This window comes from Pectinophora gossypiella, chromosome 17 (genome assembly GCF_024362695.1).
Source record: "Pectinophora gossypiella chromosome 17, ilPecGoss1.1, whole genome shotgun sequence".
NCBI lineage: Eukaryota > Metazoa > Arthropoda > Insecta > Lepidoptera > Gelechiidae > Pectinophora > Pectinophora gossypiella.
The window spans coordinates 11,531,266-11,554,643 of NC_065420.1; the positions used below are offsets into that span (position 1 = coordinate 11,531,266).

Below are 23,378 nucleotides of genomic sequence, written 5' to 3' on the forward strand. Positions count from 1 at the left end.
ATCTGTGTGTGTGACGTCGTAACGAACCTATAGACGAATACTTCTTCTATTGTGTGGGTTGTGAGGTGGATTATCAAGCTCATCAATTCTGTTCAGGGTTATTAATGACCCGCCGAAGGCCCCTTGCATGTAACGGCTACGTACTTACATCGGTAAATAGTACGGCTTAAGTTGCCTTCCGAAGCACGGGCGAACGACTGCTGATTTTATTTATTTTCCAGGTATTGGATAGATAAGGACTCTCTGAAGAAACTGGACCCGGCCATCCAGAAGGGCATGTGGCTGTTCTCGTGCACCAACTCCTGCGCCAATCCCATCGTCTACGGCGTGTTCAACAGGAACCGCTGGACGTGGCATCGTAGCGCCGTAAGTTTCACTATATTTTTCTTCGCAGCCACGCATTTTCACACACGCACGCATTTACACGCACACGCAGGCACGCATGCACGCATGGCACGCACACAATCGCAAGCACACGCAACGCTCTTATAGTAAAAATCACGAGAGAAATAAATTTTGACGTTTTCTTAATGTCATAGTTAGTTATAAGGTTTAATTTTCCTTACTGATTTCTATTTACTGTGGGTCTGACTACTGTCAAAATGGACTAGTCTCGCGATTTTTACTTTTTTACTCGTTGTAATTTATCTTGATCTTGGAAGCTAAAATATGTAACTTAATTCCCAGACGACCCGATGTCGCGGCGGCAGCATGCGGCGCGGCTCCCGTTTACCATACGGAGAATCCATGGAAATATCAGCGGCAACCCTAGCGCGGGCGCGTAGCTCAGTGATCAGCGAGCGACAAAGCCGCAGAGACTCTGCCTACGCCTCCAACGGCTCCCAGAAGCACTATCACAACAACAACAACACCTTCTCAAATGGCATGGTGTAGCGGAGGGCACGTCGCCGGCGCCGGTGCAAGCACAATTTCACTGATCACGACGCTATATTCGAACACGAAATCTTATAGTAACGACAGTGACCTGTTTAATCTTCAAATTAGTGGATCCTGTTAAAACGGGATAGCGCTATACGGATATACTAGTGAACCAGTGAAACGACTCTCAAGTGAAGTGACAAATGACAAAAATACGTTTTTATATTCAGGCAAGTTGTAAATATAACTTTACAGTGAGTTATAAAAGCGATGTTATATGTGAATATAGCTTTGTAGATATTAAGAGTCTAATGCTTGTGTGATTCGAATTGTTGAGAGCATAACTTTTTAAATTATCACTCCTCTTCACTTCTCGAACCTTACGCTTTATGTCAACAAAGAGGAGAATGTACAGCGCCCTACTGTAAGGCAGTACTTAGTGTCAGTAGGTAAAATGAAGTTCGAAGTAAGAATAATTGACAGAAAGCATAGTAAATAGCGTCATGCCTCAATTTTTTACAACTCCAACCGCGAGCTCCATTCCATCTACGGACAACTGGACGTCGCGTCGGCGGGCATATCATTCTTATCTTCTTCCTTTCTGATGCGAACAGCAAAGGACTGGAACTGTCTGCCGTCGTCTGTTTTTCCGACTCGTTATAATCTGGGAGTCTTCAAGGCTAGAGTGAATAGGCATTTGCTATATAAGCGTGATCCACCCTAGACCACATAGTCACTTACCATCAGGTGAGATTGTGGTCAAACGCGAGCCTATTATATTAAAAAAAAAGCTAAACGACTTGCGGAATAGATTTGTGTGGAACCAACGCAATCAATCCGCTGTTGGCAACAATTCAAGAAAAGTGTAGTAATTGATCTGTCCGCGTAGCCGCTGGTCGCATGTCGTCCTGTAGACGTACTATAATAAGTATGATTAAAATATGTCAGAATCTCTTATAAACATATAAGGTACCTAAATGTGCAAAGGAAGCTTTAAAATAGTTTTGAGACATATCTGGGATGTATAGAGTAAGAAGTCAGTCAGTTCGTAAAGTTTGTGCCATGCCTTTTTCTAGATTAGCGTCAAAATGGCGGAACCACAATTTAACGTGTACGGTCACGAGCATTAATAGTATACACTTTGGTACCATGTCACATTAACTTTCTTGACGAATTCAACTATAAGTCTCACTAAATGTCAAATATGTTAGTGCGACAGAGTCCTAAAGTGGGTACATTATATTGCTCATGACTGTATATCTTTTAAATAAGAAAGGTACTTACTAGATTTTTTCGTTTTTGGGTACCGAATAGTACTTAAAGAGTACTAAATCTAACAATATCGAATTTTAACATTAAACTATTGGTCCCGCCATTTTGACGCTAAATTTTCTAGACTAATGCCGTTTGCAGACCTAGACCTAAGCTAAGTTACCTTAAGCTTAATATTAAACCATTTATTTCAGGCTACGAAAGCCACAATACAATACAATCAATATCAATAACGGCCTCCGTGGCCCAGTGGTTTGAGCGTTGGGCTCACGATCCGGAGGTTCCGGGTTCAAATCCCGGTGGAGACACATCACGAAAATAACTTTGTGATCGCTAGTTTGGTTGTAGGACATTACAGGCTGATCACCTGATCGTCCGAAAGTAAGATGATCCGTGCTTCGGAAGGCACGTTAAGCCGTTAGTCCCGGTTACTACTTACTGATGTAAGTTAGTACTTAGTCGTTACATGACCCATTTCAGGGGCCTTCGGCAGGTCAGTAGTAACCCTGACACCACCTCACAACCCACACGATAGAAGAAGAATCTTACCTTAGCCCTTGGTCTGCCACCGGCTTAATAGATGTTGAATGTTAAACTGCGACATTCCTATAATGTGACATTAGCATAAGATTGTGATGGCTGGGAATTATTCTAGGGAAACTAGGGGCCGGGTTTCCACTGACGCGGAGATGGGCGGAGAAGAGCGGAGATTTGACCAATCACAGCGTTCGAGAGAGCGAAAAACGAAGACGCTCTGTTACTCTCTCCCTCACGGTGATTGGTCCATTCCTGCACATCTCCACTCATCTCCGCACAGCTCCGCGTCAATGGAAACGCAGCCTTAGGCAAGTTGCAAACGATTACGATAACCGACAGTTTTTTCTCGACGTGACTTATCGTACATTTACGCATGTCGGAAGTAAATGACAGTGTAATCGATTAAAATGTATATAAAATAAAATTAAAAATTACTGTTTTTTAATCGTTAGCAACTTGCCTAAGTTTGGAGACTTTTGTTCATATGTTCGCGTAGTTAATACGGGTCCAGTACAGGGTTTTAGTGACATCATAAGGAATACTTTGAGGGATGATTCAGACCATGATTCTGAGTTGATATTAAGTAGAATTTTCCGTCGCAAAAGTATGGATCTGAAAATAATTTAAAAAAACACAAATATAGTCATGACTTTTCCGAAAGGAAATTCCACTGGATATTAACTCAGAATCATGGTCTGAATTATCCCCCAGTATTCGGTTCGACGTCACTGACACCATGTATACAATCCCGCGCATGCGCACCGTCCGCAAGTTTTGGGGTTTGGAAGTGTTTTTAACGTTTGCAGCTATATGGTACAAAATTATATCCAAAAAGACTAAAACCTTATCGTAATTACTACGAAGCTACTACTACTAAAAATACTATTAGGGCTTCGTATCAGAAGTAGCTGCAAAGAATCTTCTGATTATTTGTAGCTCTACCCACCCCATTAGGGATTGTGGACGCGATTTATGGCGTATTAAAGAACCTAGACTAATTCCTAGCCTCATGTAGTTAAATAATTTTAAACTAGAATACTCATTATTTTTCCATTTTGTGAAAATCGTCATTCCAAAGTTATTACGAATATTTATACCTATATATTTTATTGTAAATAAGACTGACAGACGAATGTCCGCATATTAGGTATTTTGATACCAATCACTCTTGTAGCCGTAGTATGCCATCCGCGTAACGAACGCGAATCAATTTTTTTTTTTGCCGTGACTTATTGTAGATTTGCCGCAGATGGCATTAACTACTTGGCCGGACAAATGGGGAGCGCTGAAGGCTCTCACCCGGTACAACGTTTCAGACAACAGGCCTGAGGGTGCCCAGTTGGGCGCGAACCTCGGCTCAGGGCGTCGTCTGAGAGGAAAAATATTTGAAAGAATTAATCAATTAATCAGAGCGAATCAATAAATGAACTAATAAAATTTGTTAGAAAACAACCTAGTCAAATGAAGTAAATACTTTTTTACGAAATACTGTCTTTGTGTATGAGTATACAAAATGACGTCATCAATAAACGATGTCGACACGTCATACTCATTGTTATTTAATAGTTCCTTAAAAGAAGATTTATTTTTGAACGTATTAGCCTGGCTTCTATAACTTATCTTTGACCCAGAAGGCTCATTTATTAAGTTGCGTGCATTTCGTGGCCAGCATGCCACGGCTACTGTTGTTTATTTGCAAGAGGTTGTTTTTTGTTACTTATCAATTCATCGCTGACGTCGCTAACTGACGTATCAGATTTTTGGCGAATCTGATTTGCACCTTCTGCACCTGTCAATGAGACACAAATTATTTTTTCCAAAAAATGCAAGTACTTACGTCATTTTGCAAAGTCAGCAACGAATTTATGAATTTCTTTATACATAATTATTGAGTCGTATAAGTTGGTTTATTTTAATTTAATTAGTTTAAAATCGCGTGTCCATTATGGGTTACCTCTTTTGTATTTTAGCTAATCTTTATTTGTGTTAAGAATGGCCCCGATTCCTGCAGACACCTGCTAATTTTACATTGTTATATCTGTCATTTTCTTATCCGCCGCAAAGCAAAGGGATGGGTCATTGACAGCTCCCAATTTTAGGAAGAATGAGTAAATGAATGAACAACCCGGGCGAATCAAAAAGGTATCTCGCTGGTATGCAAACTGTTTGACGTGTGCTGTCAACATAATTCTGTCGGTTTGGCCAATGTAAAATTTTTAGACGGTTGTTTTAGATTGGTGCTTAAAATTGACGTGTGTTCCATAAATTTTATGCTTGTCGATTAGTCCCTTTCGTTTTCGGCGGATAAGAAAATGACAGATATAACTTAAAATAAAATTAGATGGTGTTTAAAGGAATTAACACTAATAAAACGGTAAATCTCCGCCCCGCACCCATTCGTATCAAGTGCCAACCTCACCCCCTCTGGGTGTTACTTTAATCTTAAATGGCTGTAAGCCTCTAAGGAGTAACAGGGAGCGCTGTGGTATTTGTCTCAGTCGCACTTACGTGGTAAGAATTAGATTTTTGTTTGGAGTGTCCGGGGTGTGACAATACATAGGTACGGTCACGAGCATTAATATGTATACACTTTGGTACCATGCCACATTAACTTTTTTGACAAATTGAACTGTAAGTCTCACTAAAAATCAAATATGTTAGTGCGACAGATTCCTAAAGTGGGTACATTATATTGCTCATGACTGTACAGGTACGTAATACAAATGAATAACTTTCCAGGCTACGTTACCAAAAATAATGTAGATGACGCTGTCGAGATTTAACGTGATAATTACCTATTTTCTCATTACTCGGGCTACATAATTATTCAAAAATATAATGTAAAGGCAGAGGCATATATATAAAAAAAAAGTTGCTTAACATCTGGATCAGATACGTGTAGAATTATGTACAGAATAGTAATGGGTGGAAGGTTTAATCGTGCCTGGGTGTAATAAAAAGGGTCATCATTCGTACCCAAAAACAAAGATAAAAGATGCATGTCTGTTATCCATGAAATTAGAATGTTAAACGAAGAAAACTCTTTGCAGCGCCATCTCTATTGTTACGTAAATTTTAATTATGAAGAAACTGTTAAATTATCTTTTATGGTTGTCAAAACATCTACAGAATATGAAAATATGCATCAATAAAAAGCTCGAAGTCGAGTTAAGTCAAAGGGTGGCCATTTTTAATTTACAATCGACAGGTTCCCGATGACACGCGGTTTTATATAGCATACCTTGGCTGTGAGGCGATAAGCTCAGTGAATGCAAAGAAAAATACTTTTATACCAAATTTTACTATTAATTTGTGAGTTTAATTATGTTTTTCAATAAAAGAATCAAATAATTGTTTCTTGTTTACTTCTCTGTGTAACTAAGTATATTATATCTTCACCAGTTTTTATTACAAACTGGGGGGTTAAAAAGGCCACATCGAAACAATTAATTTATAAAGCAATATTGCAATTTGACATTTGCACATATAAAAGTTATGTGCGTAATGTCAATAAATCTCAAATAGTCAATATTGCTTCTTTAGATGAATTGATTCAATGTGGCCTTTTTAATTCCCCCGGGGGTCTAAAAGTAAGTGAGCATATAAAAATAAGTGCGCATATTTCAAATAGCAATATTGCTTCTTTAGATGAAATGCTTCAATGTGGCCTTTTTAACCCCCCTGGGGGTCTAAAAGTAAGTGCGCGTATAAAAGTAAGTGCGCAAATGTCAAATAGCAATATTGCTTCTTCAGATGAATTGATGCAATGTGGCCTTTTTAAACCCACCTAGGTCACAAAAACCGAACCAATGTATTATTAGGTGAGGATCATTATAGATCCAAAAAAATAAGACATGTAGACACAATAAGTCTTTATTAAAATAATTAACATCCAACTATATCCATTTATAGAGAAATATTTAGAAGTTTCAGTAAAATGAGCTTCGTAATTGTACTTATTGTTAATATACATTTGGTCAGATTTGGAATAAATTGTGCTTCAGTTTAAGATTTATTTTATTTTGGACAGGACAGATACAAAGAATATAAGAATACTGACTTGATTTATTATTGTGATAAATATTGTCATATTATGTACCTAGGTGGTTATTCAAGACACTTTTTACCGGGTTCTTACCGCGCTTAATCAGGAATATGATTTGGGAACTTTCTCAGTAGTAAAAAGACGAAAAACTTAAGTAATAAGAGCTTTATTACCTAACTTTTAGGCAGATAAAACTAGAGTACAAGAATTAACAATTTGAAAAAGTAAAGTAGCCAGTGTTCTTAATATTAAAGAGATTTTACAACGGGACATTCCCATACAGGGAAGATTCCCGGGAACGGCATATCACTAAATATGACACTTTCAACAATTTCAAAATATCGGGAGTCTCACATCCCTGATTTAAGGCGGTAAGAACCCAGTAAAAATTGTTTTAATGATAATAATAACCGCATAAACCACAAACAGCGTATACTAGATATGTAATGGGGATATTTCGATATATTTTTACCCTGATACGTAATCCTAATAATTTCTGGTTTAATGAAAATAACATGCAAACGCTCTTTGTTCCGGAAATGTAGGTCCTAGGCGCCTACACTAACACAACAAGCATTTTAACACATAATACATAGCCTTACTGATATAGCTTGACTGTTCATATTGTCAGTTCTTGTTGTTATAAGAATCTGGGGATCTAAAAGGCTACATTGACGCAATTCATCTGAAAAGCAAAACTGTAGTTTGACGTAAGTGCGCAATGTCAACAAATGTCAAATAACAATATCGCTTTTTAAGATAAATTGCTTGAATGTGGCCTTTTTAGACATGTTCGATAGAGTCATCAATATACCTAGGTCGGAAATTCTGTGGCATATTTACCTAAACTCGGTGGTAGTCCATTCATTCGGAAAAGCGAATTTGTTACTATTTCGAAACTATATGGCGTTAATAACGCATTTAAGCAACGTTAATAAAATATTATGAAATGTATTTATTATATTATTGTTCTGACAATTAATAACATTGTTGCTACTTTTATGAACTCAAGTAAAACAATGAACAGTAATATCAACTCTAATTATGTACTACTGTCCAGTTTAGGTACATATGCTACCGAATTTCGGACCAATAGTCATTCAAGCTTTGAAATATATCTTTTAGATTTGGAGCATTCCCACGTGGGCATGGAGGACATTACAGGTACTATAATGCTCGCATATATCACTTTCAATAGGTACTCAACGCAATAGTTCCCCAACGGCTCATATACGTAACCGCACAGAAGAATATAGGTACCCCAATGTAACACATGCGGACTAGAGCTATCATAAATACTATCTCTACATAAACACGAATACATTATATTAACTCTTAATAAAACGTTTATAAATATTAAAATCTTTTATCAAGACGAATATCCATCAAAATGTTAGGCCTAACATTCACTTAACAATAATAATATTTGGCTAGGCCAACATCGGCCGACGTTACGTTATACTATTTCGGAAAAACTAACATATACATTGTCCTCCACTCATAAACAAGTTACATAAATAAACAACAAACTTTTTAAATCGTTTGTAACGATCGAAATAAAACCATTTAGTATTTTAAAACGTTTTAAAACACTTTAGTGTTCACTGAATCCACTCAATCTTCAATTGGAATGCAATAACTCAACAAAATTATAGTTACTTATACAAACGTTCATACAAATCATCTACTTAATGAAACTATGGCACAATTCCCATGTTTATACATAAAATAGATTGAACGAACATCAACTACGTTTATATACATCCATACAAAAATAGATGGAGAGTTGTTTTGGTTTTAAGGATTTCATGTTGTCATAAATCTCAAATACAAACTGCAGTATCAAAATGCGATAATGCACAGACAGGAGCCTTACACAAGTTGTAAAGGATTATGACAATAGAATAGATAATGACAGTAATCAAAATATATGAGATTGACATATCATCTTATTTTATCACTGTTACTGTCAATTTGGTAGTTTCCTAGGTCAATGATTAATTATGAAATTGGGATTATTAAATAAAGACAGATATAAAGGTGACAATAAACGTTAACTTATTTAAGAATTTTAATAAAGAAAAATGTAATACTAAGTGCGACATTTTATCACGTTTTTCTATGACAGGTTGGTTTTTCATAAAAATTTCAAAGTCATCTCGTGTTTTGACGTATATTAAAAAGTAACTGATTTGACTAGTTGGAAACTACCCTATTATTGTTTGCAACTTGGTAATCCCCCAGCTGTCACGGGACGGCAACCGCGGTGCAATTATATCGAGGGCTTTAACCAATACGACGACGAGGAATAATACGACGTAGATAACATTCGCTGTGTTCATTGGTCGAAACTACTCGAAACCCTCGATGTAACTCGCACCGCGCACTGTTTCTGCGTAGAAAAAGCAGGATAGCAATATGACGTCACGTGACGTCCAGCATACAAGTTTGTCAAAGCTGCCCACCTCATTCAACCAAAATATCCACATGATATACAATGGACAAACACTAATTTATTTAGCAGACAGTGCAACTGAATTGGACTCGCCTTTTATTATTGTATTTACTCGTTCATTCATAAAATACTTTTTTTATTCACAATGGGTATTTTACCATTATTGTAAAAGTAAGACCATCTCACATCGCATCGCACGACGCTATCAAATATCGCATGGATATGCTATGTTAGAATTAGAATGCCAGCACTATTACGACGACGTTGTCTTCGACATTTCATTATTTCATTAAACTTTCATAGGCATGCTTTGATAATTTATAAAGAGTACGTCTCGTTTGTCTTTTCTTCGGAAATCGCACAAATTGCATCGCGTCATGGAGAAGCTCGCTTATATGTTTTATCTATTAGGGTTAGTCCACAATATAATATGTTTGTAGTAAAGGGAGGGGTAAAAAACGCTACATTGAATCAATTCATCTTAAAAAGCAATATCGCTTTTTTAAATTTGTTGGCATTGCGCACTTACTTTTAATGCGCAATGGCAATATTGCTTTTTAGATGCTTCAAAGAAGCCATTTCAAACCCCCAGTTCGTCTAGAGTTGAAGGATTAATTACGTATTTCGTTTTATTAATAGCGCACAGGATGACCAGCTCAAAATCCGTTCCACGACGTCTCAACATCCGACTACCCACAATGAGCTATGATGACTTATTGAGATATCATGAAAGAGCTTTTAAGTACAGTAGAAGTAGGTTCATATCGTCTCGCTTGCAATTCCATAGTACTATAATGGCACATTGAGAACACACCGATAGCGTAACCTCTAACAACTTTAAACCAGAGGGGTTAAATAGGCCACATTAAAGCAATTCATCTAAAAAAAGCATAAGCGTACTTAGGTACTTTTTAAGCGCTAATGCAACTTCGCTTTTTAGAAAAGAAAACTACAAATGCGGCCTCTTTAGACCCCTAGTACACAAATAGCTTCATCATTGACAAAATCTACATTTTAAATATTCTTCCAGTTTCAAAAGTTACGTTTATTCATTCTTCCATAAATATTTGGCTTAACTCTCTACCATTCTACTTCAAAATCCATCGAAAAATGTATATTAAATAGATTTTTGATTCTAATCTAAATAGCGAATTTAAATTCAAAACAATGATATGACTATACGGGAGATAATAAAACGATAAAACAGATCAATAAAGAGATATGACATTTTTGTCTCGGGGACATAACAAAAGACTCCAACGTATCGAAGAATCACAACATAGACGCTATTGCAAATACGTTATTGTCCGGGCACGAAGTAACGCTAACGCTGAATAACGTTATTTGAACACAGAACGGTTATAAACCGTTAATGGTCGGACGCTATAGAGCGACAAGGATCGTTTGGCACGACGCCGCTATCGGAACTAACGCCGCATCCTATAAAAACGTCACTTTTGACAGTTGTTATAAATGGAGAATGGAGATGATGCACACCAGCGCCCTCCCATCAATGTCATCCAAGCGAGATCCTTGTCGACCTATATGTCATTCAATGGTCGCCCTTCTCGAGTTCGGTGAGCTCGTGCGCCGGCGCAAGCTCGCGGTCGTTCTGCACGGCGCGCGACTTCTCGATGTCGCCTTGAGACAGTGACGTCACAATGATGGCGCCCAGCGCGTCGCACACCACGTTGATTGTGGTGCGGAATCGGTCACTGAAATTATACAATACATGATAAATATTGAGGTTTAAATAACAAAACAAATATCTACCTACCTATTTTAATTTCATTCTCATTTAATCAGTTTATACAACGTTTGTTATAAAGAACTTACACTATGCAGCTGTGTCAATATATTCGTGCATTCAGCAACAAATCATAAAATTAAGCAGATCAGACTGTAAAGCTATAATCCCTTGCCTGCTCTGACGGGAAAGTCAAATTAAAAATTTAAAAGCTACTTTGTCTCTTGAATGAATAAAACGCATTTTTCCCCACTGTTTTTACGTAACCAGAGCTGCAATAAATTAAAAAATGTGTCTGTTTTTACACAGAATAAGCACCCTTTTCGTGCTGGACAGGTGAAAGATATTAGCATTTTCAGACTTCTTTCTTCTTCTTCAAAATAAAAATTTCAAAGACAACACTCACAGCAGCCAGTCGACCGCAAGGATGATGGAGACGTCCTCAGCGGGCAGGTTGACGGTGTCCAGCACCATCACCATGGTAACCAGCCCCGCTTGAGGGATGCCTGCCGCGCCTATACTCGCTGCCGTTGCTGTCACACTTGAATGGAAATAAATTTCCACATTTTACATTCTTTTTCTTTCTTCTATTTGTTGAATGCAAAGCTAGCATAGTAAGAATTGAAAGAGAATTTGAATTTGAAAAATCTCAGCCACCTTAGCTTAATATAGCAGTCAAACTTATCCCTTTTTCAACGTGTGATTTATCCAACAAGAAAAACTACTGCTTTTTGAAATTGCTGTGTCCAAAGCTCTAACTAGTAAAAACTAAGAGTTGCCAAGTAATGGTGGTAAAAGCCCAAATCGTCCTTCAATAATCGTTAATTTCGGACTTTTACCTGCAGGCATCTGGTTTATCGTAGGTTTGGTAATGCTACAAAAATACATGTTTAGACTTGCCCGGCTAACGCGCGGGTAGTATGAGGCCCAGGTACCCACCACACCTCACCCATAGGGATAGCCGGGGGGCTTTACAGTAACATCTTCATCATACTTCAGGATCTTCAAAGTATGTTGGAACACTCAATACCTTCTAAAAGGTGACCCCTTATTTTGTTGTTCAACAATTTTAATGTCCTTATGACCTTGAACTTGTGTCCTTGAGACCACAAGGACGAAATTGGTGCTGAAACAAATCCAAAAACCCAACTGTACCTGACAGCGACGATCTTCCCGAAAGACATCTCAACCTTCCTCAGCTGCGCGATGAAGATAGCAGCCACCGCCTCATACAACGCCGTGCCGTCCATGTTGATCGTGGCTCCGATGGGGATCACGAACCGAGTGATCCGGGGGTCCAGGCCCATGTCGTCGCAGCAGCCTATCGTGATCGGCATTGTCGCTGAACTGGAAGAAAATGAATGGAAGAATATTATACCAGTGTAAGAGATGGCATGACATTGAGACCACGAAAATTGCAAAGAAGGGAAGTCGAGTCAATGAAGAATCAATCAATAAATGAAAATCGATGAATCGATGATGAGATTGATGAATCTTCCTAACTAACTTCTTATTTGCCAGGGACAAATCAATTGAAATGATACATAAAACTAAATCTCAATTTTTTTTGTATGTGTCGTTGTGCAATAAAGTATTATTGATTGATTTATTTATTGATAAAACTAATCGTACAAAAGGAAAAACCATCAAAATCCGACTTGTCCCTGGAAAATAAGAAGTGAAACTCTTCATTGCCTGCCCCAGTGGAATCTTATAGCAAAAAAATAGATCTTTTACCATAGGATGTCAATTCTTAACAGTCCTATCGAGAACTATTGATAACCAGTGTTCACTGCTGAGTGGTAAAAAACTTTGATTGTATTTAGTTCTCTTATTATTGGTGGTATTAATAAACTAATCACAGCTTCGAGACTGTCCTCAAGATCACGTCAATGTGACAGTTCTTATTTAAAAACATGGACTTGAGCATGATCTTGAGGGCAGTCTCAGCTGAGATTAGTTTATTAATTCCATCCTAAAAAGAAGATCTGGCAAATAGAAAGAAAGATAAAAGTTGCACGAATTTTGCTGGTGCATTTTTTGAATATTTTCCTAAAGTATTAGACTAAAAGTAAAATCCATTCGTACTCCTAGACCATAGGTTCAAGAAGGAATTGTAGCCACCCAAATTACGTATACTTATAGGCAATTTCAAGAGAAACCTATACGTACCTGGAGGCTGTACCAAACGCAGTGGCCATGACTTGTCCCATCTTGGCGATGTACCGACACGGTAGCTTTTTGGTGGTCAATATGAACAGAATGCTGAGGGTCCCGAATCCGTGGAGGAAGAGGCCCAGCAGTACCGTCATGAAGTAAAGGCCCAACCGCCCGATCAGCTCTTGGAAAGATTCTATCTCCATAATCTTCGCCGTTACGAGGAAAAACACGCCGAGCGGTGATATCCTGGAAATATTGAGCAGTGTTCGTTAGTCAGTTCTTCTTCTTCTCTAATGTGAGTTGTGAGGTGGATTACCAACCTCATCAACCCTGGTGTCAGGGTTACTATTGAGCCCCCAAAGGCTCCTGACATGACTCATGTAAGGACTAGTTACTTACATCAGTAAGTAATAACCGGTACCAACCTTCCGAGAGTTAGTTAGTTAATAATTTACACTACCACACCACCAAATGTCATGATTCTATTTGTAAAAATGACAAAGTTTTATACAAACGTTCAAACCCTTTTTTAATCCCTAAGGGCCTTAATTTTATAAAATCCCAACAAATAGTGAGCATCTACGCTACGTTCTAAAAGGAACCCTCATGCAAAATTTGACACTCCTACCACTTGTTGTTTTTGAGATTTTCTGATGAGTGAGTCAAGTCAGTCAGTGACCATTCGCTTTTATATGGAATCAAATAGTAGCAATTTTTACAAAATATTTTATGATTAGGCCAGTCATCATAGGCCTTGAGGCACCCCAGTTAAAATAACAACTCTTATAGTTACTATTATAGCTGTCTGCCCGTAGCCGGCGCGTATTATATCGAGGGCTTTGACCAATAGACATCCGGTTCCCGTCACACTGGCGGTGCTGTTATAGTTAATCATACATAAGCTGTCTGAAGGTACCAATAAACAAATGGCTGCTAGTTATCCTCTTACTTTCGTACAGACCCACAAGATTTCTGGATATAAAACCAGGGAGCCGAAAAAGGCCACATCGAAGCAATTCATCTAGAAAAGATATATTGCTATTTGTTGACATTCTTCTTCTTCTTTCGAGTCGAGATGTTTGCCAGTCCAATATGTTGCCATGGCAACAGGACGGATGGAAGCGCTCATCAGGACATTGCGCACTTATTGTCATATACCAAATAGCAATATTGCTTTTCTAGATGAATTGCTTCGATGTGGCCTTTTTAACCCACAGCTCACCAAATAACCCATCCAGTGATGATCATCATGGCTTCGGAGAGGCAGTGGAAGAAGTTCTGCAGCGGGCGACTCTTCTCGCCCATCTTGCCCAGGGTGATGCCCAGGACGATGCTGAAGCACACCAGCCCCAACACGTTGCTGCCGCTCTGGTAGTCGCCCTCGATCTTGTACGTGTCCAGGTGACCTGGAATTGGCGAAAGAAAAAAAAAGAACTTATTTATTATAAAAGGACGTACACACAATAACAATACAAAACATTATACTCAAAACTTACACTTTACAGAAAAAAGAAACAAATGAAATTAGTGAGTGACGATTTTGTTGATGAAAATGTTGAGAAGTACTAATTAATATTCTGAATGCGTAAGTATCTGTCTGTACGCCACCTATTCGCGTCTAAAATCGGATACTTGCCATGGATGAACTTGAAAGGGAGTTAGCACTCACAGCGATAACTGACACAGTCGCGAACAGACATCTAGTTATAATTACTGTAAAGCAAATACTGCTTTACGTTGGGTAATACCGACGAGTGATCTGCGAGATAACTAAATACGCATTCCTCTCACCTTTGATGGCTTTGGTGTCATTTTTGTCGTAAATGAGCTTCGTCCGGTACGTGGCGATGGTAGCCTGCGCGATATTCTCCGGAAATACATTCCTGGAAACAACACAAATTATACCTATTTAAAACAATAGGCTACTTTCCAACTAGTCAAATCAGTTAGGTACTCTTTACTAAACGTCAAAACTTGTTGAGGAGCTCGGTGGCGCAGAGGTTAACGCGCTCGGTCTGCGATTGTTGAAGTTAAGCAACTTTCGCAAAGGCCGGTCATAGAATGGGTGACCACAAAAAAAAAGGTTTCATCTCGAGCTTCTCCGTGCTTCGGAAGGCACGTTAAGCCGTTGGTCCCGGCTGCATTAGCAGTCGTTAATAACCATCAATCCGCACTGGGCCCGCGTGGTGGTTTAAGGCCCGATCTCCCTATCCATCCATAGGGAAGGCCCGTGCCCCAGCAGTGGGGACGTTAATGGGCTGGTGATGATGAAACGTCAAAACACGAAATTACTATGGAATTTGTATGAATTAGCACACTGTGACGTCATAGCGTGTACAACGTCAGCATTATCCCGTTTTTTTACAGGGTCCGCTTACCTAATCTGAAGATTTGACAGGTCCGGTTTTTTACAAGCGACTGCCTGTCTGACCTTTCAACCCGCGACGGAAAAACTAGCCCAATAGAGTCTCATACCTCCGAAAATGCATTTCTCGGGAATGTGGGTTTCCTCACGATGTTTTTCCTGTGATGTTTTGAAGCGTGTACGTCGTGATGCCACATTATAGTCAGGTGGTATTGTGCCCAATGGAAACCATCGACATCATCATTTGCCTGCCTTTGTCCCACTCTAAGAAGGGTCGGCACAACAGGGGGGTTAAAATGGCCACATCGAAGCAATTCATCTAAAAAAGCAATATTGCTATTTGACATTTGTTTGCATTGCGCACTTACATATGCGCAAATGTCAAATTGCAATATTGCTTTTTCTGCAATATTGGTCTCAGTACTCACACCCTTCACACACATATCAATGAACACAATCTATTCGCTCTTTCTTGGGTCCTCTACCCCTAATCCATCCACATTCATACTCATCAGTTTCAATCAATCAATCAATAATACTTTATTGCACAACGACATATATAAAGGACATAAACATACGAATAAAAACATAAGTACAATAGGCGGCCTTATTGCTAAATAGCAATTTCTGCCAGGCAACCTTAGGGTGAAAGAAGTTAATGCATTGGAGCACGGGCAGTTTCCTCGTATGCCTTTCATCTCTCCTCATCACATGTTCATATTACTTACACAAAGAAAAAAAATGTAACCGCAACCCAACTGCAGGTATTATTATTTGAGAGTTGTGAGGGCCGGACTGAATACAGCCCGCGAGATCATGCGACCTTGACAGATCTATTGTGACCTAAATCCCTACATTTAAATATCCTCCTCTAGACCGATCCGTTCGAAGGGATCCAACGTATGGTGGTATGGTGACAAAATAAAATGATGACCAAAGGAAGTAATTATAAAATGTCGAAGGTCACTTTTCCGTCATCTTTTCACGGCACAAAGGCCCCGATGATATCCTTCGATGATACTTCCTTTAATAAGTATGTAAGTATACAAAATAGTATGCGTAAGTATATGATTATAATATTTATCTATAGTAAGCAAAGTTTAATTAAGTCAATAAATAAAAAAAAAGTGTGTGTCTGTTTGTTTTACCGTCTTTCACGACAAAACGGAGCGATGACTCGACGTGATTATTTAAATAGATATGGCTACTTTTTGTCTCTTTCTAACCCCCCCCCCCCCCCCCCTTCACTAAAATGGGAGATGGAAGTTTGTATGGAGCGAACCGTAATTTTTTTGGATATCTGCTCCCAATCCCTTCAAAAAGGGGGTGAATTTATATACAAATACAAATCGTTATTGGGAACGTAAGCTACATGTCATTGGTACGTACATTAATTAAGTGTATACATTATTATAGGAAAGAAATTTATTAAAGTCATAAAATATGTTCTTAAATAACCACTCTTTTATGAGCTTTTATATGGGACTTTTCCCAGTTTTCAAGGCAGGCAGCTAAATTTGATACATTAGGAAAGGGGAACCGTGTTACCCCGAATTTAACGCAAGCGTAGCCGCGGGCAAAAGCTAGTATGATATTATTTTAATCCCATTGGAGGATTAATCCTTTATGCGATCACAAACGATCATAGACCGTGAATGACTGAAGGCCGGAGCCTTCCGGTGCATTATTATGTGTTATTATTATACTGTATAACATTTCAAACTATGATGATTTAGTCAATCTAGTCATTCAACTTATATTTTATGTTACAGAGCAAGCAAAATTCTAAAAAATTACGAATTTGCTGCAGACCGCAGCAAATTGAGGGTCACGTCATTATAAATGGATCTAGTTTTGTGATTATTATAATATTTAAAATGTACGTAATATCTACATCCCGGAAAACACAGGTTAGTTTTAATACCAGTCAAATGTTATTAGTTTTTATTGTAAATATCAATATAACAATACGTCACAAATACAAACTTAAAAACTAGTCATTAAATAACCCGCCCCTCACTGTTCCCGGAGCAAAGGTGCCAGTCAAATTAAATATAGGTACTTACGTCTATTTATACCTGAACTCCCGTCATCCCAAATAGAATGAGCATAGTTAGTAATCAAGACAATTTGCAAACAATCAGAATACGAAATTCTATAGGTGCGTTCTGACTGGTGAGTGGTGAAGTTACGAGGAGTAATCTGCCCTGAAAAAGGTCGGCATCTCGCTAATATGCAACCGTTTTGTCGTGTGCTGTCAACTTAACAACACTTTATAATTCTGTCGGGTTATTAGTCAATATAAGAAAATTGACGTGTGTTCCATAAATTTGATGCCAGTCGATTACCCGTCCCTTTCCTTTTCGGCGCAAAAGAAAATGACAGGTATAACTTAAAATATACAGGGTGTTAGTGACATCGTAACGAAAACTTTGAGGGATGATTCAGGCCATGATTCTGAGTTGATATCAAGTAGAATTTTCCGTCGCAAAAGTATGGAACGGAAAATAATTTAAATAAGCTCTAAAATTTTCATGACTTCTCCGACAGGAAATTCCACTTGATATCGACTCAGAATCATGGTCTGAATCATCCCCTTCAGTATTCGTTACAGTGTCACTAACACCCATACCTACTTGTATGGCTACTGTATGTACTTGTATGGGGTGTAAGTGACATCGTAACGAATACTGAGAGGGATGATTCAGCTGATTATTCTGAGTTAATATCAAGTGGAATTTTCCATCGCAAAAGTATAGAATTGAAAATAATTTTATAAAACTAAAAAAATAACATGAATTTTGCGACGGAAAATTCCACTTGATATTAACTCAGAATCATGGTCTGAATCATCCCTCTGAGTATTCGTTACGATGTCACTAACACCCTGTATAGTGTGTAATGGAATCGGCACCAAAGGTTTTAAAATGGCCACATCGAAGCAATTCATCTAAGAAAGCAATATTGCTATTTAACATTTGTTTGCATTGCGCACTTGCTTTTATATGCGCAAATGTCAAACTGCAATATTGTTGTTTTCTTAGATGAATTGCTTCGATGTAGCCATTTTTGCGACAGAAAATTCTACTTGATATTAACTCAGAATCATGGTCTGAATCATCCCCCTCAGTTTTCGTTACGATGTCACTAACACCCTGTATGTATAGAGTATTTATTATATTAACTTTTTTATTATATATTTTTATATTAAATATATTAACATAGTTTAAGTACTTTTATTAATTTCTTGTTGTATCATCCCGCGTCCAAGTTTATTAATACGTAGTTTGTTTCCTTGGTAGTAGTTGCCTGGAAGAAATTGTTCTACAGCAATAAGGCCGCCCAAGCTTCTACTGTATTCATGTGTTATGTATGTCTGTTTGTTAATATTAAGTTCTGTGCAATAAAATTTAAATTGATTAGTATTCATGTTTGGATCATAAATGATTATCACGTGCTCAGCGGTGAAGGAAAACATCGTGAGGAAACCCACAATCCCGAGAGATGTATTTCGGAGGTTTGTGACTAACCTGTATTGGGCTGGTTTTCCCTCAACGGGTTGGAAGGTCAGACAAGCAATCGCTTTTGTTAAAAAACCGGACCTGTCAAATCGTCAGGTTAGGTAAGCGGACCCTGTGAAAAACGCTTTGACTTTCAGGTTTTTTTCTGGAATTTACTTTTGCCTCTTCACGGCTTTTTAGCATATGAGGGCTGTAATGTCTAACATGTCGAGCATTCGTAAACACTGCTACAGTAGTAGTAGTACTGTCATGAGCAATGTCATGTACCTACCCACTTAAAACCCTGTCGCACTATCATATTTGACATTTAATGAGACTTACGGTGAGGAGCTCGGTGGCACAGCGGTAGACGCGCTCGGTCTGCGATTGTTGAAGTTAAGCAACTTTCGCAAAGTCCGGTCATAGGATGGGTGACCACAAAAAAAGTTTTAATCTCGTTTCGGAAGGCACGTTAAGCCGTTGGCCCCGGCTGCATTAGCAGTCGTTAATAACCATCAATCCCCACTGGGCCCGCGTGATGGTTTAAGGCCCGATCTCCCTATCCATCCATAGGGAAGGCCCGTGCCCCAGCAGTGGAGTCGTTAACGGGCTGATGGTGATGACGAGACTTACAGTTTAATTTGTCAAAAAAGTGAATGTGACAAGGTTTCAGAGTGTATACATATTAGTACTCGTGACCGTACGTTCGTAGTGGCATTGTGTCGCGAACATCCTCGCTGCGATCCCGAATTATTCAATTACCTCCGGTTGATAACCGAGTTACTGGCATTATACGACACATACACACACTGCACTAGAAAAATAACCATCTCTCATCAAAACCGTCTTATACAGAGTGTTAGTGACATCGTAACGAAAACTTCGATGAATGATTCAGCCCATGATTCTGAGTTGATATCAAGTGGAATTTTCCATCAAATCAAATGCATTTATTGTATAACTATAGGTAAACAAATAGCAGGACTTATGCTAATAGTATGACATTCTCTATAGTTTACCTTTTCAGGTGTACAATATTTATTAACATAGAAATAGTTATTAGTTAATTATATTATATAATAATTCTAAATTAAAATATATGTCGCCCCCTTTTTAGATATTGATAATAGCCTTGGGTTCAAGTCTAAAAACGTTGGGTTGAGCAACAAAGTTAAAACTAGAGTAATTAGGTTATACCTTGCATTACATGGTATGGAATCATGAATCGACTGTTATTGCATTAACAAGATATTTACTCTCACATGTTTATTGCCATCGGTCAGGCCGGACAATACAGTCGACTCGCTCCGGTCTGAGTAATCGCATATACCCGGGTGCCTTACTAATGTGATACAGGTGGCCTTGCCGCTAAGTCTCGCTCTTCCTGTTCACCCTAGATCACAAGCTTCTGGTCGTACAGCTAGCCTTGATCAATATCTGGCACCCGCCGGACAGGGGACCTTTGGTCCCCCGGGAACCTCCACCTTCCCCATAGTTCCGCCACGGTTTCTCCAACTAATAGCCTACTGTCGCTAGGGGCGAGAGATACTCGCTCCCGTCCAATTTCTACGCCCCCATGTCTAAGACACTACTCAAAGTACATTGTACTAGCGTTTTATTGGACACCATTTATGGAAATTTACTGCTACGATAATACAGTCTCATCATATTTCCACACCATATGAATACCAGTCGACACATCACATATATAGTATAAAAAGGACTTACAAGAGGTAGCTGACTCACCCTCTCCAGGTCCTCGCCTTTTGCCTCTGGGCTGCAGTTTTTAACTAGCCGTCAATTTGCTAACGACTGACAGTTGGCGCCAAAAGACTCACCTTCTAAGTGGACGTATTTTTACATGGCAACTCGCGCTGTGCGCGACACTCCCGGCAGCAAGGAGAGTTATTGCAGCAGGGTGAAGAGATGCTTGGTCCACTCCAGGATCTTCTCCCGGGCTCGCACAGCAGCACCTCGTTTCTCTCTTCCTCTTGTGTCCATGGGGACATCAACAGGAGCAACCACCCCTGCTCGATCATCAACTGACGTACTTGGCTCAATGATCATCTCATATTTATTGCTCATGTTATCGCCCCCCATAAGGTGATAGTCACTGCTTTGAATTTCATCCGAATTTACGTCGGAGGCATGTACGGGACTGTTTACGCGGCTTACTTGTTCGATCACGTCAGGTACCGGAGCTTCATATCTATTTTTAGATTCCAAATTTGCTTCCGGCTCTGGTTTATCACCTTCCTCACTATCAGCCTCAAGAGGATAAAGATGACCGAGAGACCTGGAAAAAATAGAGTCGTCGACTTTGACTTTAGCGACTCTACATTCGCCATCAGCGCCCTTGATCAACTCTACGATTTTACCAACTTTCCAGTTGTCTCTGTTCTTACTGTTTTCCTTTAACTGAACATAGTCTCCATGGTGAGGTACCCGCTGTGATTTAATTCTAGGCTGCTTCGGATCCTGGCGATATCTCTCCCTTAGGCTTGCTAGGTATTGATTTACAAACATAAGTTTGAATTCCTCTAGGATCTTAAGGCCTCTTTTCCAGCTTGTAATTAGGTCGACTTTCAGTTGCGTGCCATTAGCCGGTATTTCCACGGCAGCTGAATCTACGGTCAAGCATTTACCGAAGCTTAAGAAGTCAGAAGGGCTCAGTATATGTTCTAACTCAGGTCCAACTTTCGTTAAAGGTCTTGCATTTACCACATTTTCCACCTCTTTGATGATAGTGAGCAGTTGACTATCATTGAGTAAATGTTTGTCTAATGTACGCTTCAGACAGTGTTTCACTAAGCCCACCATGCGTTCATAAAATCCTCCATGCCATGGAGCAAGCTGAGGGATGAATTTCCACTCGATACAATTCTTGATGCAAAATGGTTGTTTCATTACTTCACTGGTTAGCCTGAAATAGGTGGCGTTGTCCGAGTATATTTTCTTCGGCGTGTTTTTGGCTGCTGCGAACCGCCTAATGGCTAGAAGACATTCTTCTGCTGTTAGGTCTTTGACCACCTCTAAATGGATGGCTCGCACTGTCAAGCAGGTAAATAAGGCCACCCATCTTTTCACCTTGTTGTTCGAGGAGTCCAGTACATACAACGGGCCAAAGTAGTCTGCACCGGTATATGTAAAGGGAGTATTGTACGTCACCCTTTCCGCAGGCAGTGGTGGTGCAGGTGGAAGGTTGTAAGGCCCACCTCCATGTTTTATGCATCTTGAACATTGTTTAATGACCTTCAACACCTGGGTCTTCCCTTGTGGTATCCAATATTTCTTTCGAAGAATGCTGAGTGTGTGAGGGGCTCCAACGTGATAATTACTTTCATGAGCTTCCTTGATTATCATCCTCGTGAGCTCTGCGTCTTTAGGCAAAAGTATGGGATGCTTCATGTCATAGCTCCACGTTGTATTACCCATTCGACCCCTTGTTCTAAGTATACCATCAACATCCACAAATAATTCCAAGTTTCTGACTAAATGAGTCCTTTTTCCCTCTAACTCTTCAGCAAAACATTCACTTTGCAATTTTTTAATTTTTGACATGAGTTCATTTGTTGCCTCAACTTCTTGTGGTGGTGCATCTAGTTCAGTCAAGTCCTGGTTGGGTTGTTCTTGTTCAGAGCTTTTCGTTGTATCTATTATTTGCTCACCTGGACTCTGAACTAGACCCTCCCCAACAGAGAGAAGAGTGTTGTGATGGCTGTCATAAAGACGGTCTTTAGGCCAGTAGCTTTCGTCTAACTTCAAGAACTCTGGGCCATTGAACCACAACTCCTTTTTGTGTTCCCAGTTTTCTGGTCGCGTAGCGAGATCAGCAGGGTTCGATTTGGTATTTATATAGTACCATACTGCTTCTGGTAAATTCTTTTTGACCTCCTCGACTCTATTTGACACAAACGGTGGGAGCAGTTTATCTGACCGCATCCAGCTAAGTACGACAAGGCTGTCTGTCCATAAAAATTCCTTGTGTATGTGTACGCCTATGTTTACTTCACATACTTCAACAACCTGCTCATAATCAAGAACCCAAGTAGCTCCAGTCTTGGAATATTCACACACTTTTCTTTCTTGTCTTTACTTTGTGCCACATGCGACTTCGCCATCACGAAAGATACTGAACTTCCTCCTATTCTTATTACTTTCAAGTACACTACCGCAGCAAACGAATCTTTTGATGCATCTGAAAATCCATGTAGTTCATATATCGCGGATGCGTCTGATGGTATAGCTCCGAGATGTCTAGAAACTTTTACCGTCGTGATGTCCTTGAGCTTGACCAGGATTTGCTTCAGTGATTGTGTAATATCTTCAGGTAATATGCTGTCCCATTTACATTTTTGCTCACAAATCTTCTGAAAGAGTAATTTCATGGGAAGCACAAGTGGACACACGAACCCACA

General features: G+C 39.2%; 2 protein-coding genes and 1 pseudogene across 2 annotated transcripts in view; 1 reads left to right on the forward strand and 2 right to left on the reverse strand.

Annotated features, from left to right (window-relative positions):
* LOC126374188 (adipokinetic hormone/corazonin-related peptide receptor variant I) overlaps nt 1-6,040 on the forward strand; it is a 108,196-nt gene extending 102,156 nt beyond the window's left edge. The window contains exons 7-8 of the mRNA XM_050020684.1: nt 222-366; nt 688-6,040. Coding sequence (XP_049876641.1) covers nt 222-366; nt 688-894 — 352 coding nt within the window. The 3' untranslated portion in view covers nt 895-6,040. The remainder of the gene's footprint in view (nt 1-221; nt 367-687) is intronic.
* Nucleotides 6,041-6,545: 505 nt separating this feature from the next.
* Nucleotides 6,546-18,193, reverse strand: LOC126374636 (excitatory amino acid transporter 3-like; annotated as a pseudogene).
* A 2,672-nt stretch (nt 18,194-20,865) lies between these two features.
* Nucleotides 20,866-22,902, reverse strand: LOC126374637 (uncharacterized). Its single transcript, XM_050021327.1, has one exon. The coding sequence runs from the start codon at nt 22,900-22,902 to the stop codon at nt 20,866-20,868; it is 2,037 nt and encodes a 678-aa protein (XP_049877284.1).
* Nucleotides 22,903-23,378: the final 476 nt, after the last annotated feature.

Excerpts from the sequence above, each read along its gene's own strand:
- LOC126374637 (XM_050021327.1), bottom strand. The coding sequence starts at position 22,902 with ATGCGGTCAGATAAACTGCTCCCACCGTTTGTGTCAAATAGAGTCGAG.